This window comes from Anser anser, assembly GCF_964211835.1.
Source record: "Anser anser genome assembly, chromosome: 13".
NCBI lineage: Eukaryota > Metazoa > Chordata > Aves > Anseriformes > Anatidae > Anser > Anser anser.
This window is the reverse complement of record NC_139734.1, coordinates 2983870-2999936: the sequence shown is the minus strand read 5'-3', so window position 1 is coordinate 2999936 and position 16067 is coordinate 2983870. Positions and strand designations below refer to the sequence as shown.

At 43.6% G+C, this 16067-nt stretch overlaps 1 protein-coding gene across 10 annotated transcripts in view; it reads right to left on the bottom strand.

The window, feature by feature from the left end:
- The window catches only part of GRIA3 (glutamate ionotropic receptor AMPA type subunit 3), a 402836-nt gene that overhangs the window by 20273 nt on the left and 366496 nt on the right, over positions 1-16067 (bottom strand). For all 10 annotated transcript variants that reach the window (XR_014572094.1, XR_014572095.1, XM_083797757.1 and 7 more), the window contains one exon: positions 14261-14459. Coding sequence is in view for 8 of the 10 variants with exons in the window: in XM_083797757.1 (XP_083653883.1) it covers positions 14261-14459 (199 nt within the window). In the remaining 2 variants the exon portion in view is untranslated. The remainder of the gene's footprint in view (positions 1-14260; positions 14460-16067) is intronic.

Below are 16067 nucleotides of genomic sequence, written 5' to 3'. Positions count from 1 at the left end.
ATATTTTTTTTAATTTCTCCTGTTTTTTGAGACTGAGCCATTTCTAACAGCCTCTAGCTCAGCACACAGGTTTTGTGATGCTGGAAATGCTGAGAAATGCGTTACTTCCCCCTCTCCCACCTCCTCTCCAGTAAGACTTAAACCACCCTTAGATGTTAAAGCCACCTCAAGGCTCCAAGGCATCCCTATCTGGCACTACCAGTTAAACTTCCCTCCTTCGTCGATAGAAGGCAGTAACACTTACGTTATTGCCCTACAGTCTAGAAATCCCAAGGATTTATATAAGGCTTTCAGCCCAGGCTGTGTTTATCTTGAATTTATGCCTCCTACTCCTTGCCAGTTTCCTGTCCACAGCCTTCCTTGCAGAATGGGAATGAAACACTCAGTAGCTAAATCTAGCTCAAATTTAACAAACTTGTGGCAGAAGACCGTTAATGTCCATCAGCTTGATGATCAAGACACGTTTCCTCCTCATTCAGGACAATTTAATGTGTTTTGAATAATGCAATGCTTAACAGCCAGCCTGCAAACATTTCATGGGAAGTAAATCCTGCCTTCACCATTCTTCAGATTAAAATACCCAGCTAGCGTCACTATGACAGAGAGCGAGGAGCACGGAGGGCAAGATTTTATTTTAATTATCCTTCCTGATGAGCTGAAAAATGCAAACCAATTAAAATCAGCACCATTGACAATACAAAATTAGAGAGACGGCAATGCAATGTGGTTTCATTAGGAGCTAGCTGGCTGGGCGGGGTGCTAAGAGCAAGCCAGAGGGATTTGCATGGCAAACACCCCTTGGATGAAGACCGGCTACGTGGGTCCTCCTGTCAGCACGAGGAATGCCAGGCATTTGGAGAGGCGAGGAGAGGTGTCCCTGCGGGGCGCTGGGAGCTGCCCGCAGGTGGTGAATGTCACTGGTGTGGTGGCTGCCACCTTCTTCGTGCCCCGTGGGCATCTGTGCACAGCTGTGTGAGGGGTAGAGTTCGCCACTGCCCCCGGCACGGGGCTGACCACGGCCGGAGCTGCCCGCTCTGCTCATGCAATCCGCTCACGCAGAAACGTAATAGAAACAGATTGCTTGGCCAACACAGGGACTGCATAAGCAATGTTAATTCTGCTGTGTCCTAGTTTCAAGGTGCTTGTCCCTACAACCTTAATCTTCTTTTAACATAAATAATACAAATGCACCTGCCCATTTATATTTGGAAATGGGCATCTAAAGGACAAAAGGAAGGTAAAAATGTGGCTTTACTGGTTCTCTTTACATCTCTCAGCCAGCTAAAATAGTTTGCCTTCAAAAATAGTGCAGACACTATGTATGCTTCTGCTTGTTTTCCTCTGTATAGTGTGCCTTTAATTACACAGATAAACCGTAATTTCTTTTCATCTTCTAACTCACACCAGAATGTGTCTTTAATAAGTTCTTTCATGCTCTTTCCAGCTGGCCTGCCTACCTAAAAGCAATTGCCAATACATCTGTGTGTTGTTAATAATAACAGTTATCTGATGAGTGCCAAGCACACTCAGAGCTGCAAATGGTCTGAGCAAAGCATGGTCCCTGCTCCAAGGGCAAAGAGTGAACATCATCATCCATCATTCAAAAGCCCAAATTCCATGACTCAGAAATATAAGGCCACAGATTTATTTTAAACTTCAACAAATAAACTAGGTTTTAGAGTTTGCTACCTTCATTTTACTCTTCTGAATGATCTGGTTAATAAAAATCAAGACACTTCTATATGATCACTGCCCACATCTCTCTCTGCCAAGTGGGATTTTTGCAGTACCTTGTTATTAACAAATTAACCAAATGAGTACAGCAGTCTGGTCTGATCTAAGTAGACAGAAATGTGCAAGCTAGGAAGCTTTAAAAAAAAAAATGCATAAGGCAAGTCAGTTTTGGAGGGGCCAGGGTCCATGAAGGAGGGCCTGGCTGAGGTCCCGGGAGCGGGGACGGGATCTGTGCAGGCTCCGTGCTGCTGTGTCCTGTGGGGCTGGTGCTGCTCCTCACAGCCTGAGGCTGGGCTTGGTGTCTGGGAAAGCACCAGGGTGTTTTTGCCTACCCTAGGGACCATATTTTGCACCTGCTCCACTCAATGAAATGGCTGGTTGGCTAAAGGTGGTCAAATACACAAAGAGATGAAATGAAAGATGGTATTTGGAGTAAATGCTTGTCCAATTTTCCAACTGCTTCAAAAAGAAAAACACAAACAACCCCAAAAAAACAACCCACCCAAACAAAACACAAACAAACAAACAAACCAAACCAGAAGCCCCTAAAAGTCACACCTGCAAGGGGGTCTTGGCCACAGAGGTGCCTGGTACAAAAATGATTTATGCTCCCACACAGGGTAAGGTTGGACAGACCTACACCACTGGTAGAGTTCAGTGGCAGTAAAACATTTTCCCTCTCATTAAAGTGTTACTTTTAAGGAGATATTTAGAAAAAAAAAGCTTAAAAGCAAAGATTTAAGCCAATTCAGAGCCCCTAACTGCAATAACTCCCTGTGCTCTGCAACTCCTATTTCATTTCTTTGATATTGCTCTCAAGAAGTCTGTCACACACATTTCCTTGGGATTTCAAGGGTATATTATTATCATTTTTTTCTTAAAAGCAACATTTTCAGTGTTTCATCTAGGCCTCGGGACACATTAAAGTGTCTTTCCATGATTAAACCCTTGCTGCAGACATAAATAGAGCCCCTCCCCCCCCCAAGGCGACGCACCCACAGGGCAGTGCTCGGCACCATGAGGCTGCGGCGTCACCATCAGGCCGGCAGCCCCTGCTGGGCCTGTCACCACCCAGCACCCAAACGCCTGCCTCCTCCGGGTGGCAGTGGGCTTATCATCAAAGGAAGTGCCAAGTCAAGCCATCCACATTTTTAACTTAATTTTGCCTTGCAGTTCTCCCTCTTTTTGAGCAGGTTTGTCTCCAGCACCTCAACGGAAAACCAAATCAAGACACAGCACCGAGATGTGCGGCATGACCTAGGCCAGGCCTGTGTGCCTCGCGTGGCTGGATGGCATCAGGACAGCAGCAGGATGGTGGCAGGTTGGTGGCAGAACAGTGTCAGAATGGCGTCAGAGCGACCCATCAGCATGCCTACTGCTTCAGTCCACCTTCCAGCATCAGCAGCTCAGCGCCGTCAAGCCCGGCCCCACAGCACTATGATCAGACACCTTTGTTCCTCATTCGCATACTCAAAACTGCCTAAAGAGATAGCACAAAAGCCAGCACCTCTCACAGGGTTATTTGACGTTGGTTAAATTTACCTCTAAAGAATCTTTGTGGCAGAAGCCTTATCCCATTAACTGCATTACCTTCCCCCCTTGCAGACGTCTGTCTCACATTTCGGCTAAAAGTGACGTTGTGTCAGCTCCTCCGCTGCTGAGTGTCATGAAGCTGTTACATTTGAAAGCAACAGTGCTTTTCCTCTAGAGCTGAAGTCTGTTACAGGGATGCCCTTTGCCCGTTTCAGACGGTTTTGCCCTTTCTGCCACCTCCTCCGCTACATGCAGGTCTTCTTCAAAATTCCCTCCTGTTGCATGCTAGTGGAATATTTTGTTAAAAGGATCAAAAATGGACCTTTGTTTCTTCTGATGGGCACCAGGAAATTATTTCACGGCAGTCAAGTGCAAAAATGTTCTCTTACAGATGATTACCGGTGATAACCCAGTCATGAGCCAAATTCACCTAAATCAACTTTACTTTTAAAATAAACTGCACATTCTCTCTTTTTTCAGCCTGTACATTTAACATTTCAGACCATACTGATTAACATTTTTTACGTCTGTCTTCAAAACTGAGAGAGAGAGGAACAAAGAAACAAGAGACTTGAGAAAGAGAAAAGACGCCCACAGCAACTAAGGACAAGTGGGAGAACATTTCATGACCACAATGCTATTGTAACAAATGGGACTGGTGGGCTGAAGAGGGAGAAGACCCAGAAGGATGCCAGTTACTACTGCCTGGTCTCAGGGCTGGGTCCAGGATATATATAGGTTTCATATACTTTGGAGTAGCCCAGTATGCACTGAAATGCAGTAAATGCAACGTGGACATGCAGCAAATGTCAGATAGACTGCTGAAAACTGGATTGGGCATCCTGACCACAGGGATAGGCAGGGACATCTATAAAGGACCTGCAGCAGCAGAGGTCACAAGCTTTTCTACTATACCAGCCCTGTCACCACATTATAGCTCTTTAACAAGGGAAATTAATAGCCCTAAGTCAGACAGATGTTGCTGACACAAAACACAAAGGTCCATACTAAAAGCAGTGCAGGTATTTAATCTGAATAATGCATGCTGCCTTTATATAGATGCACGCCTCACTGATATGAACCTGAGTAGTTAAGGGTGAACCTGAGCTTCATTATCATCCGTCATTGCTTTTCTTCTACATGCACAATTAGCTGTTCTACAGCAGGTAATGAATCCAGCAGCTTATGAACCATTAAAAAGCAAGTCACTCAACGGGAGTGAAAAGGGACCGGGAGACTGCCCTGCTATGGCACCTGCCGCCTGGCTTTGGGATCACTTCGAGACCCATTGGTTCTGGGAGCTGCTCCCAGTGTGGAAAACCACAACCGAGTGGCTACAACCGTCCTGGTCTTCTGGACAAGATTTGATCGGATGGATGCCTGTCTGCTCCTGCAAGCGTGGCGCAGAGCAGCCTCAGGAAGGAATGCAAGGCAGGGGCCGGTGCCCCCGGCCAAATGCCAGCTCTGGAGCAGGCGGAGCCTGGCCTAACACTGCAGCTTCAACAACATAAATGTGATAAATATTATTGCTAAGGTGTCTCTGCCTGAGATTTCCAAGCTCTTTACTAAGAAGGAAAAAGTAGGTCTCAGAGAAGGCCTGAGGGCACGTTAGTCCCCTTTCCCAGCTGTGGACATGAAGGCAGGGATGTCATTTACTGAATGTCGTAGGGCACAGTCTAATAGATCAATGTCACAGCTTTTAGCCACAGATAACTTGTGATGCCAGCAATTTACTTACCTATATGGACAGAAAAATCAATCCCATCATTACATGAACCTCTTGTTTTTATTACATTCTGGGCAGAAGAAAGTAGGTCAGAAGCCACGAGCGCACACAGGGTGCTTCTCTTTCAGCAAGGCCAGCCTCCAGATCTGCCAAACCCTATCCACAGCATATGGATTTGGGGGACGCTGCTGATAAGCAAGGCCAAAGCACGTCTATGTGAACTAGTCCTTATATTTGCAGGAATATACAAAATGTTGTATGCATAAATGTAAAGGAAAGGGTGAATAGTTCATAGTCAAGTTTGGGATGGGAGACACTGTCACGGTGGTTTGTTACCAACGCTAATGAAGTTCTAACTTCTGCTTAGAAGTTGCCATCTCCTTTCCCAGTTGAGGCAAACGAAGCTCAGAGAGCTGGTGGATCAGGCCCACAAGCCCAGGGCGTCCTGTTTCCTTCTAGGGTCCCCTAAGCAAAGGCTTGGCTAGTCCCTGTACGGTGACTGTCAGGACAGTGAGCACTTTCTGGAGCAGTCACCCCCGAGCCCCCGGCTGCTTCCACCCCTGGGCAGAGCATGGCTGGAGCCCAGGAGGGAGCTGGAGGAGGAGGAGGTGTGCAGGGAGGCCCATCATCAGCACTGCACATGCAGGGGATGGGGACGAAGCCCGCAAAAAAAAATCCTCCAGGCTCCAGCAGCATTCCTGCTTTACCACACCTGACACTCAGAGTGTCCCAATTACAAGAGAAAAGTCCATCTTGTAAAAATAACATGTAAGAGTTTTCTTTTGATGCTTTCTTCTTGTGCATCACGGTCATTTTGAAAACATGGGCTTTGGCAGCGGGCAGCTGCTGTAACAGACACCTTGTCTCAGGTGCACTCCGCTCACACAGACAGGCGAGCAAACAGTCACTCTGGCTGCAACGAGACTTCGCTGACAAGTCAGTAACAGTCTGAGGAGCAGAATGTAAATCAAGATTTAAAACTTCCCTTCCTGGCACAATATTGAACTTCAGCCTGTGCCTAGATTCATCTCCTCGCTTTATTGCTGCCATCCATTCCTGCACGTTGCAACACTGATCAGAAAATTAAAATGAAAGTCTTTACCAGGAGACAAGCTGTCTTTGTAAATCCTCCTGTGATTCATGGCTGGAGCCATGCACGTTGAGCGCTCACCATGAAGAAGAGGCAACGAATGGGGCTGGTGGCACCACTGCAGACCAGTATGATTGTGCTGTGTGAACGTCCGTCCGTCTGTCTGTCTGTCTGCCCAGGGAGCAGGAGGCAGCGTGCATGAATGGCTGGAGGGCAGGATTACGTCAGGTGGAGGGGCATCCTTCCAGCCGTGTCACATTTAGCAGACTAGTCTTGTCTGGGCAACCGAGCAACTCCCCAGCCCTGCTCTGGGTTCAGCCTTAATAAATTAACGGAGAACAGTGTTTCCAGCACAGTATCTGAACACTATCAGGCCTAATGAGTTTTCAGCTCCAGACAGAACAGGCCAACATACAGGCAATGAGGGAGAAACCCCAGCAGACTGCAAGAGGGGATGTTTCATATTCTCGTCATTAGAGTTTCTAAACCTCCATGTATTTTCTAATTATGCAAAAGTAACAGTAGCAGCATTGTAAGTAATTTATCAGCACCCATGTATTTTAAATGAATCCCTAACAAGCACGTATTAATGTGACATGGCCGCATTACATAAAGTAGGAGAGACTTGAAAACCCAGGGTCCTCACTGTCTTGAGCAATGTCATTATCATTATCATATAGCTGTTCTCCAAGAAGTAGAGCATTCAAACAGCAAGTGATTTTCCCCCAAGGCGCTCCCTGCTTCCTCCTCTAGTGCAGACATGGTTATTTGATTAACCCACTGCTATCCACTGCACTCATCCTCACTGTGGGCTTGGCTCCATTCTCACTGCTGGACCTGAGCACAAAATTCCCCTGTGCAACGCAGTCGGCAACCCTGGACTTAGAGGAATCAATTTCTGAACAGGATCGAGATGTATGTGAGCTGGAAAGCCTAAACAAGGAACACAAGCAGAGCTGATAGACAAATCCCATCTGTTATTGAAGATAAGGAGAGATTTATTCAAATATTTGTTACTAAATGTTGATTGAAAGCTTCACTGAATCCTGGCTTGTCTGTTGAAGTTAGTAGAATGGTTCGGGCACCTTAACCCCTGCTTCCACACAAACACATCCTTTGCCAAGGAGCGGATGATGGATGAGCTGCTAATTTTGCTTCCCGTAAGGATACATTTTCCTTTTCAATCCATAGGCTTAAGGACATTAGATCACTTCATGGGAAACCATTTCTTTTATAATTATGTCACATTTGATTTCCTGTCATCTTTAAAACTGCCTGTTAGCCATGTGGCAGAAGGGAGGCTCGACAAATTAAGAGAAAATAACCTACAAGTAGACCGTGCATCGTTATGCAGTGGAGAGCTGGTGAACTCCCTGCACACACGCTTTCACCTCAGTATCCGTGCACACACTCACCTATGTCAAACAGGGAAGGGAGAGAAGAATATATGGGTGAATAAGCTTTTCATATTTTCTGTGTTGAAAAGCAGTTAAAACATAGTACTTTTTCTGATTAATTGCTGCCACGTTGCGCATCAAAGATCGACGCAGCTCATATTTGAAGCTATCACTTTTCTGTGATGTTCTATTCTTTAAAGTCCGTAAATACAACCACACTTCAATATTTTTGTCAGGCATTTGTTATGATCACTGTGTTGTTTTGCTCAGTGCCAGGAATACTGAAAACTTGAAAGTGCTAATCATAGTTTTATCCAAAGGCAAAAGGAAAACGTGTATGAATTCTGTGCTAGAAACAAGTCCTTCATCTTCACTAGCAAAATAAATTTTGAAATTAAAAATCAAGGAGTTTAACTACAGATGAAACCCTTTGCAGTACAGGTACAGAGTTCACAATGGTGGCTTTAATAGGCTTTAATGATGGTCTCAGTACTGTTTGATTGCACAAAATGCACAAAAATCACATGGCAACTGCTGGTTCGTAATTCACGGCTTTCCCTCAACTAAACTGCTTGCTGGTAGAATTTATTTCCCTTGCCTCTCATCTTCCTACAACCTTATCAGAGGAAAGCAATGAGCTCTTTATCTTCTAACTGGTGCGTAATATGCTAGTGCTTCAGAGCCTATTAGAGCTATTATTTCTCCCTCTCTCCCTAATGGGTTTGGGATCATGCTGTACCCCTGCCTACCTGGCTTTCCACCCCGAGGGACTGGCCTTGCTGACCACAGCTTGCCCTCATGCTGAGGGTCCCAGGGGCTCAGGGTCTCCGCATGCTTTTGGCTGGATTGGGATCACTGCGGGCAGTTGGCTCTTTGCGTCCAGCAGGGACCCACGGGTGTCACCACAGCCCCACCTTGTTCAGCCCATTACAAAGCATTGCCTGAAGAAAAGGTACCCAAAGGGTCTTAGGTACCCAAAGTGCTTTTAATGGAAGGTATTTCAAAATCCTTTGGATGAGTTTAAGGATTTTTTTTTTTTTAATTTCCAGGGAATTTGGGGTTAATCTGTTTATTTGTTCTCTTGCTATTTTTTCAGATAAATGTTTACTTTCTGCTTTGGCACTAATCTGCCTGGTGTTTTTTTTTTCTTTTCTTTTGAATATATATATTTTTATATCAGCTTTAGTTTTATCAGATAAACAAGTTATATTTAAAGTTCTTTTTAAAAGAAACACAAAGCATCTTGCCAGGACATCGCATGCTTTTCTGTCTGCTCTTGTTGAATTATTCAGACTTGATGAAACCAAGAAGAGAGAAAAAGTGAAAGTGGGGACCATCTTAGGCCCATTCTTAATATGACTTTCTGTGTCTTAAAAATGTTTTTATATCATATTTTTGTGTATGTATGAGGTCCAGAAAGGGCTCGGATCTGAGCCTGACTCAGAAAGAACCACTTTTTGAGAAAACTGCTGAAAAGGAATTTTAAGTGCTGAGTATCCCTGCAAAGGAGGAAGACAACAGTATCGCTTCCAAGCACAACATTAATTAAGAGAAAGATACTACTGAAGTGTCTGGGTAGGGTATCCAAATGCAATGAGAAGTGAAGCCTTCCCACAGGAGGCACCAGGAAAACGTGTGTCGTCGGCTCTTTGGTGTCCTCAACTCAACTATTGCTCCCATGTGTCCTGGAGTAACAGAGAGTTTAATTTAACCTGTGAATTTCATACAATGTTGAAAAAAAACCACCTAAAAATAATATCTCAAGTATCTAAGCTGTGCTTGAAGGCTGTCATCCTGTTTGACTTCTCCAGGCACTGAGCCTGAAGTCTTCTCCTTATCAACAGCACAAACAATTTCAGTGTCAAATTCTCTGTCCCTTACTAATGAACATCAGTGCCAGGTAGGAGTAACCAGCTGTAGCAGAAGAACCATCATATCCAAAGGATCTTTGGCCTTTCTGCTGAAACTCCTAACAGTCCCAAGAACTGATGCCATTTCCAGGAGAAAAAAAATAGGAACTGACTTGAGAACAGCAAGTCATTTCATCGGAGGCACTGGGGAACTGTTGGATAGCAGTTGTTTTCTCAGGGACAGCCTTGAAACCATTGTTGAGAAAAATACAAAGTTGCACAATAAAATATCAGTCCTTTGAGGCCTTCTTTTTTTTCCTCTGAGTTTTAATTAACAGTAATTAACTACATTGGTAACGGTATGATATGAGATGCTTCAGTTTCCCACAAAAAAAGAAAAAGACCTAATGGAAGATCTTGCTAAATGTCACCTATCTCAATATTGCATCCTGTAAAGTCTTGTCATATTACATAAAATTCAAGAACACCTTCTGAAATTTCAGGTTTTCAGTGAAGTGTACTGGTTGGTCAGCTGTGTTTAGTAATGACCAAACACCTACTATACGAGTTGTTTTAGGGAAACCTTTCAAAAGCCTCTTAATACAGTTATCTGTTATCAATTAAAAGAAACCACAATAAACTGAAGAGCGGTTTCTATTTCTAAATGTCTAGAAACATGTTCTTCTACTTCTACAGAAATTTAAATACAGCTAAGTTTACATAAGAATTACTAATTAGTTGTAAAGTTCATGCCTTTTGAATACATGCATACTGGAGGTCTGAAACCTATCAGACTGTGGTATTAAACTTAGGCTCAGTGCTGAATTTGGATTAAATGATGTTATATTGATTTGATGAGCTGCTCAGATATGCTGAAGCTTTAATTGAATGTATTAGAAGATGTTAATTTTAACAGATATGCCCTTAAAGTAGCAATGTCTCTATTTGTAACTGCTTTCTAGTACAGTCCTTCGTTGGTTTTCAAGAAAAAGAAAGTTATTTTTGAGCCTTTAATCTGAGAGTTGATGCGAATAAATATCTAAGAAGAGGTTCTTCTCACTTTCAATATGGATGAATGCCCTTTGAAAGCCAAAAGGGAATTGGTGTAATGTATTGAGTGCCATTTAAATGCCTTTATAAGCTAATTAGTGCAAAAAATAAAATGTTTCTGAGCAGAAACAAGCAACAACCATAAAAACATAGGAAGGCTCATTTGTTTCTTAGATATACTGGGCAGATAGATACCCTGATGCAGAGAGTCACCAACCACTGAGGAGAGTGAATAGAGCCTGCTGTGAAAATGTTACAAAAAATATGCTCTATTGTTTTAACTGTGAGAGCAAAGTCACGCCGACAGTGTTCATCATGCATGCTTGAAACAGCAATGTTGCATCTAGTTTTAATCTACATTGCTGCGATAGCAGCTATCTGGGAGACATTGTGACGTTTAGGGAAACAGCCAACACTACAAAATAGGTCACTAGCTGGAATCTGACCAGGCCTGAAGAGGTCTGAAGTGGCTAAAAGTAATTACCATCTGTTCATGTGAAATGAGGGGCTGGTATCGGTCCAGTTCTGTGTAGATAGATATCCACATTGCATAAGAAACCTTCCAAAGTGATCCTAGTTGGAAATGCAGCTGGCGGAAGGGAGCCATGGACTGGAGGATCTAAGGAAGCTCCTTCTAAAACTGTGCAGATGAGATGGTGGGTACCTGAAGCTCTTTTATGTGATGTCCTTCTGTGATGCATTAGGAGATTTTCCCTCACTGTGGTCAGTCTAGCACCTTTCACTGGCCAACAAAAGGCATGAAGATCAATATCTGATCAGTAGCTTTGTTTGAGAAACGTCTTAGCACTACACCTCTATCAAGAGACAAACCCAGAAAAGCTTCTCAATGGGATCTTAGTATCACAGAATGGTTTGGGTTGGAAGCCACTAGTCCAGGTTGCTCAAAGCTTCATCTAACCTGGCCTTGAACACCTCCAGGGATGGGGCATCCACAGCTTCTCTGGGCAACCTGTTCCAGTGCCTCACTACCTTCACCATTCTAGTGAAGAATTTTTTATATCTGATCTAAACCTACCCTCTTTAAAACTGTTCCCCCTTGTCCTGTCACTACACTCCCTGACACAGAGTCCCTCCCCAGCTTTCCTGGAGGCCCCCTTTAACTCCTGGAAGGCTGCTTTAAGGCTTCCCCAGAGCCTTCTCTTCTCCAGGCTCTTGGGACAGCCTCTGCCCTGTGCCTCCTGTGTGAAGACAAGGCCCAGCTGCAAAGCCAAGTTACTGGTTTTGGTGCCTCTACGCACGTGCTCACCTCCTGTTCACATCCAGGTACCTTCTCCCATCACCTGGGAAGATTTAGCAACCTCTCACATGTCACAGCCACAGTGTGCGTACATATGTATGGGAAATTAGAGTAAGTACTGCACTAAATTGCTCATGTAGCTATCCCCTCAGTTATAATCTTCCTTTCTTGCTGAATAGTTATGGTCCTGACCCACTCAGCCAGCTGTTCTCAAATCGGTTAAATGCTGGTGGGGAATGGGAGGATGAGGATATTCCCCTCACAAGGGGAATAAGGATTACAGTAAACCCAGCAGAACCCAAGGCTTTTTCTGGCTCAGACCACTATCACTCCCAGTGGTGCTCCAGAAGCGGTGCAAAAAGAGCTCAGAGGGAGAAAAGCAGCCCAAAGCACAGACCGAGCATCCTCTGTGCAGCAGGCACTCAGAAACCAAGTGTCCTCCAAGAGTTATTTCAAGTTTCAGCCATCATTACCACCTTATTAGGTACCTAATAAAGACTGTACTATGAAGTATTTATGTGAGTGTATACATTTAATATATGGCAAAGTTTTTGCCCTTCTTAAATCAGCTGAAGAAGACTAATTACAACAGTTTCGTGGCTGCATCACTCCATTCAAATTAATTACTCTGCAAAAGTTAATACAACTGAAATGATATTGGGTGCCTTGAGACTGTCAAGAAGAAACAAGCACCACCTGGGGTCCATTCTCCTCCCCATTTTGGCCCACCCGGACCCTACTGAGCGGGCATTACGCCGGGATCTGCTGCACTGGGGCTCTGCTCTCTTCCCTCCCCACCACATCCTCCTCTGCCTGACGGAGCTGGCAGCCCCTGACAGATCATCCTCATGTAGAGCCCCACTTTCTCCAAGCACCATGAGAGTCACAGCTCATCCCAAGACTGTTACCAGCACAACAAAGCATTCATACATTCACTAGACTTTGTATCTTTTCACAAGAAACACTCATTCCTTTGATCTCCGGGTGAGAAGGGATTGCCATGTTATGTCAAACTATTACGGAAATAAAGAAACACCCCCAGACAATCTCTCTTTCTGTATTAATGTAACGAGATACTCCTAGGAAGATCTTTTTCCCCTAAGCACACGACAGTGCCTGTAAACAGCACCAATACTTCTAATCAATTTGTACCACCTTTTCTGACAGGTCCACTCAACTCATTTTCCTGTACAGGTAATACCGCTGGAGGCTGATAATTAATCCGAATACAAAATTTTACACACTTATGTCACCCTTAGCGAGGTCACTGTTTATCTTACAGGATTTTAATACAAAAGAGAAGCTGTTGTAATGCATCTGCCACCACGGCTAAACAAGAACTAGCAAGTACCCATTTTTATAGGAAGACATTACATATAGATAAGGCTGAGTACAAAAAACTTCATAAAATATCTTTGTATTCACTGCTGGCTTTTTATGTCAGATTTATACACACCTGCCTATGTGTGTGTAGTCTTGTATCTGTGATGATGTTATTTATCTTACAAGCTTCTCAGCTTTTCCAGTCTTCGCTCGCTACTTCCTTTTTCATGTGTAGCCTAAACATTCAACATCTTAAGCAAATTCAAGGAGCCATCAATATTTAACCAGCCTACAGCAGCAAGGGTTTTACTGCTCCCTTTTCCCTCACACTTGCATTTGACCAGGATGTGCAATAGGCACTAATTAGTCCTGGCTAATAATTAGACTGACCACTTTTCTATACAAATAAATGCTGGCTTGAATGGCACTGCTGAAAGAGAGCTGGGAGCTTCCTGAAAGGGCTGAGCATTTCAGTTCACCATTGGAAAGGCCAGTAATAAGAGCTCTGGAGGTCATAACATTTTTAGATACAAAAAAGTAGTCTGAGGTCTTATTTAGAAGTTTTAATGACATCCTATGCAGTTTTTAATGACCTCCTATGCAGCTTGTGGTTTGGCAAGTGATTAGAAAGAAAGGATGATCTTAAATAAATGTACATACTTCCCCCCACCCTCAAATACTGCAAACCCAGCATTTCTATCAGCAAGGTGAACACACGATAGTGTGCTGAGGTACAATCATTTCACTCCTGGCTGTTTGATACAGCCACAGCCAGACACTCGTGAGCAATGAAGACACAGCAACAGCAGCAATCAGTGCCCCACATAGAAATGGCAACACATGCTTCCCACCCCCTTCTCATTCTGGCAAGTAAACACCGATGCTGGATGACATTAACAGCTGCCAGCTGGGCAAACAGAACAAGTAGGTCAAGAGAGTCACTTCTCCAAGAGTTTTCTTTGCTAAATATTGTGCTAATGACTGCATTATTGCTCATCAGACCGAGGCTTGGAAACTGGTGTTAGAAACCTTTCCCACAATAGCAGAGGTCAGGTTTTTCATCTTGAGATGTTTCAGGTTGAGCAAAACTACCAATTCTTGATAAAATGCCTTTTAAAAAGCATCTTTAAAATCTGAACACAGGCTTGCCCTGATTGCACAAAGCAGATTTCATCAGAACAGCTTTACAGGTAGGTAGAAACAAATGACTGAAAACCATGGCCCTGTGTGTCAGGCACGTACAGTTTAGAAAAGCTCTAACGGAGATTTAACAGAACTGCTTTAAAGCATGTGACTTACTCTAAAGAATTCTTTGGTTGAGCCTGAATCCAAAGTGCCATAGGCTATCTCCGTTTGTTTAGCCAGATCCTCTGCGCTCTCTATGGGAGACACCATCCTTTCCACCGTAAGGAAGGCAGCAAGATTAGCAGTGTAGGAAGAGATAATGATGAGAGTGAAGAACCACCAGACTCCTCCGACAATTCGCCCTGAGAGAGATCTATGGAAAAACACATATCATCAAATTTTGTTGAAGATATTCCTTGATTTCTTTTTGTTGTCGAAGAGAAATTCACATGCATAACCCTGTTGTCCTCATCCTTCAGGCATCTGTGGAGAGGCTCCTGATAGCCTTCCTCAGGAGAGCAAGCTCAGCATGTACCTATTCTTTCTTAGTTAAACCCTCTCAAATCTTTCAGTGGAAACAAGGACAAAGTGGTTCATCTGAGCCCAACCCATTTGGAGGCTCGGGGAGCAAGAAGCTCTCCTGACTTCCACAGACCCTTTGGTGGGGAAGTCTTTTGCCAGAAGACTTTTGTCTTCTCTGTTTGGCCAGCCTTCCCCCTTGACTGATTTGCCTGCTGTGGTGTATCAGCATCGCTGGCTCTCTGGGGTCTGACCAGCCCTGAGGAAAAAAATACCTTTTACTCTTAAAATGTAAGATGTGGTGAAGGGCAAAAAGGCATGAGCAAACACCCAAATTAATAAAATAAAAATGATCCAGTATGATCCAGTATCATTTTAGCATCATGACCTAGCAGGGATTACACACTGAATCTGCATATTGAAGTGGGGAAAGAAGCTGATTTGCTTTATATTAATTGAAATTTGCATGCCTAAAACACACTGTTCCAGATCAAGCATACTCCAGCTTTTCAACCACCAGAGCAATGTCGTAGTAAGTAGTAAAAATAATATATATATGTATTTTTTCAAATAAGAAAACTGTAAGGACTAAAACCCTCCTACATATTAATACACAATTACAAAACACCTATGGATTAGGAGATCTTAGACTGTGTGTCTATAAATGCTCTTTGCTGCTTTAAAGCAATTGAACATCAGGCTCAAAACGTTTTTGGGGGGCTGAAGGACACCAGCACCACTCTGCTCAGCTGGGTGGGGAATTTGCCATGTACAGTACACATTCTTCAAACACAGCATGTTGATCAGGAATCATTTCAGAAGCTGAGACAGAGCTATTTCGTATGTTTTCCCTTAATTCTTTACCCATATCAATGGAGGAAGATTGAATCACAAATGTATTAAATCCACGGAACCTGGGTGTTGCACTCCTCAATTTGTGTGAAGGGAAGAAATAGAAAACAAGAAAACTCTTACCTGTTTGTTTGTTTCCTTCAAGCCCCTCAGTGCCATCCCCAGACAGTGGGTACAAGTTGTCCTACCAACAGATGGAGACGGGAAAAGACTAGAAGTCTGGTGCTGGGTCCCCACCCTGCCCACACAAGGAGGGGGTTGGCTGGTAAACTGCCTAGTCTTGGCCAGAGCCTGAGATCGCCTGAGCCATGAAAAGATCCCATTAAATTAAAAAGAAAAAGAAAAAGAAAAAGAAAAAGAAAAAGAAAAAGAAAAAGAAAAAGAAAAAGAAAAAGAAAAAGAAAAAGAAAAAGAAAAAGAAAAAGAAAGAAAGAAAGAAAGAAAGAAAGAAAGAAGGAAGGAAGGAAGGAAGGAAGGAAGGAAGGAAGGAAGGAAGGAAGGAAGGAAGGAAGGAAGGAAGGAAAGAGGAAGGAAGGAAGGAAGGAAGGAAGGAAGGAAGGAAGGAAAGAAAAAGAAAAAAAAGAAAAAGAAAAAGAAAAAGAAAAAGAAA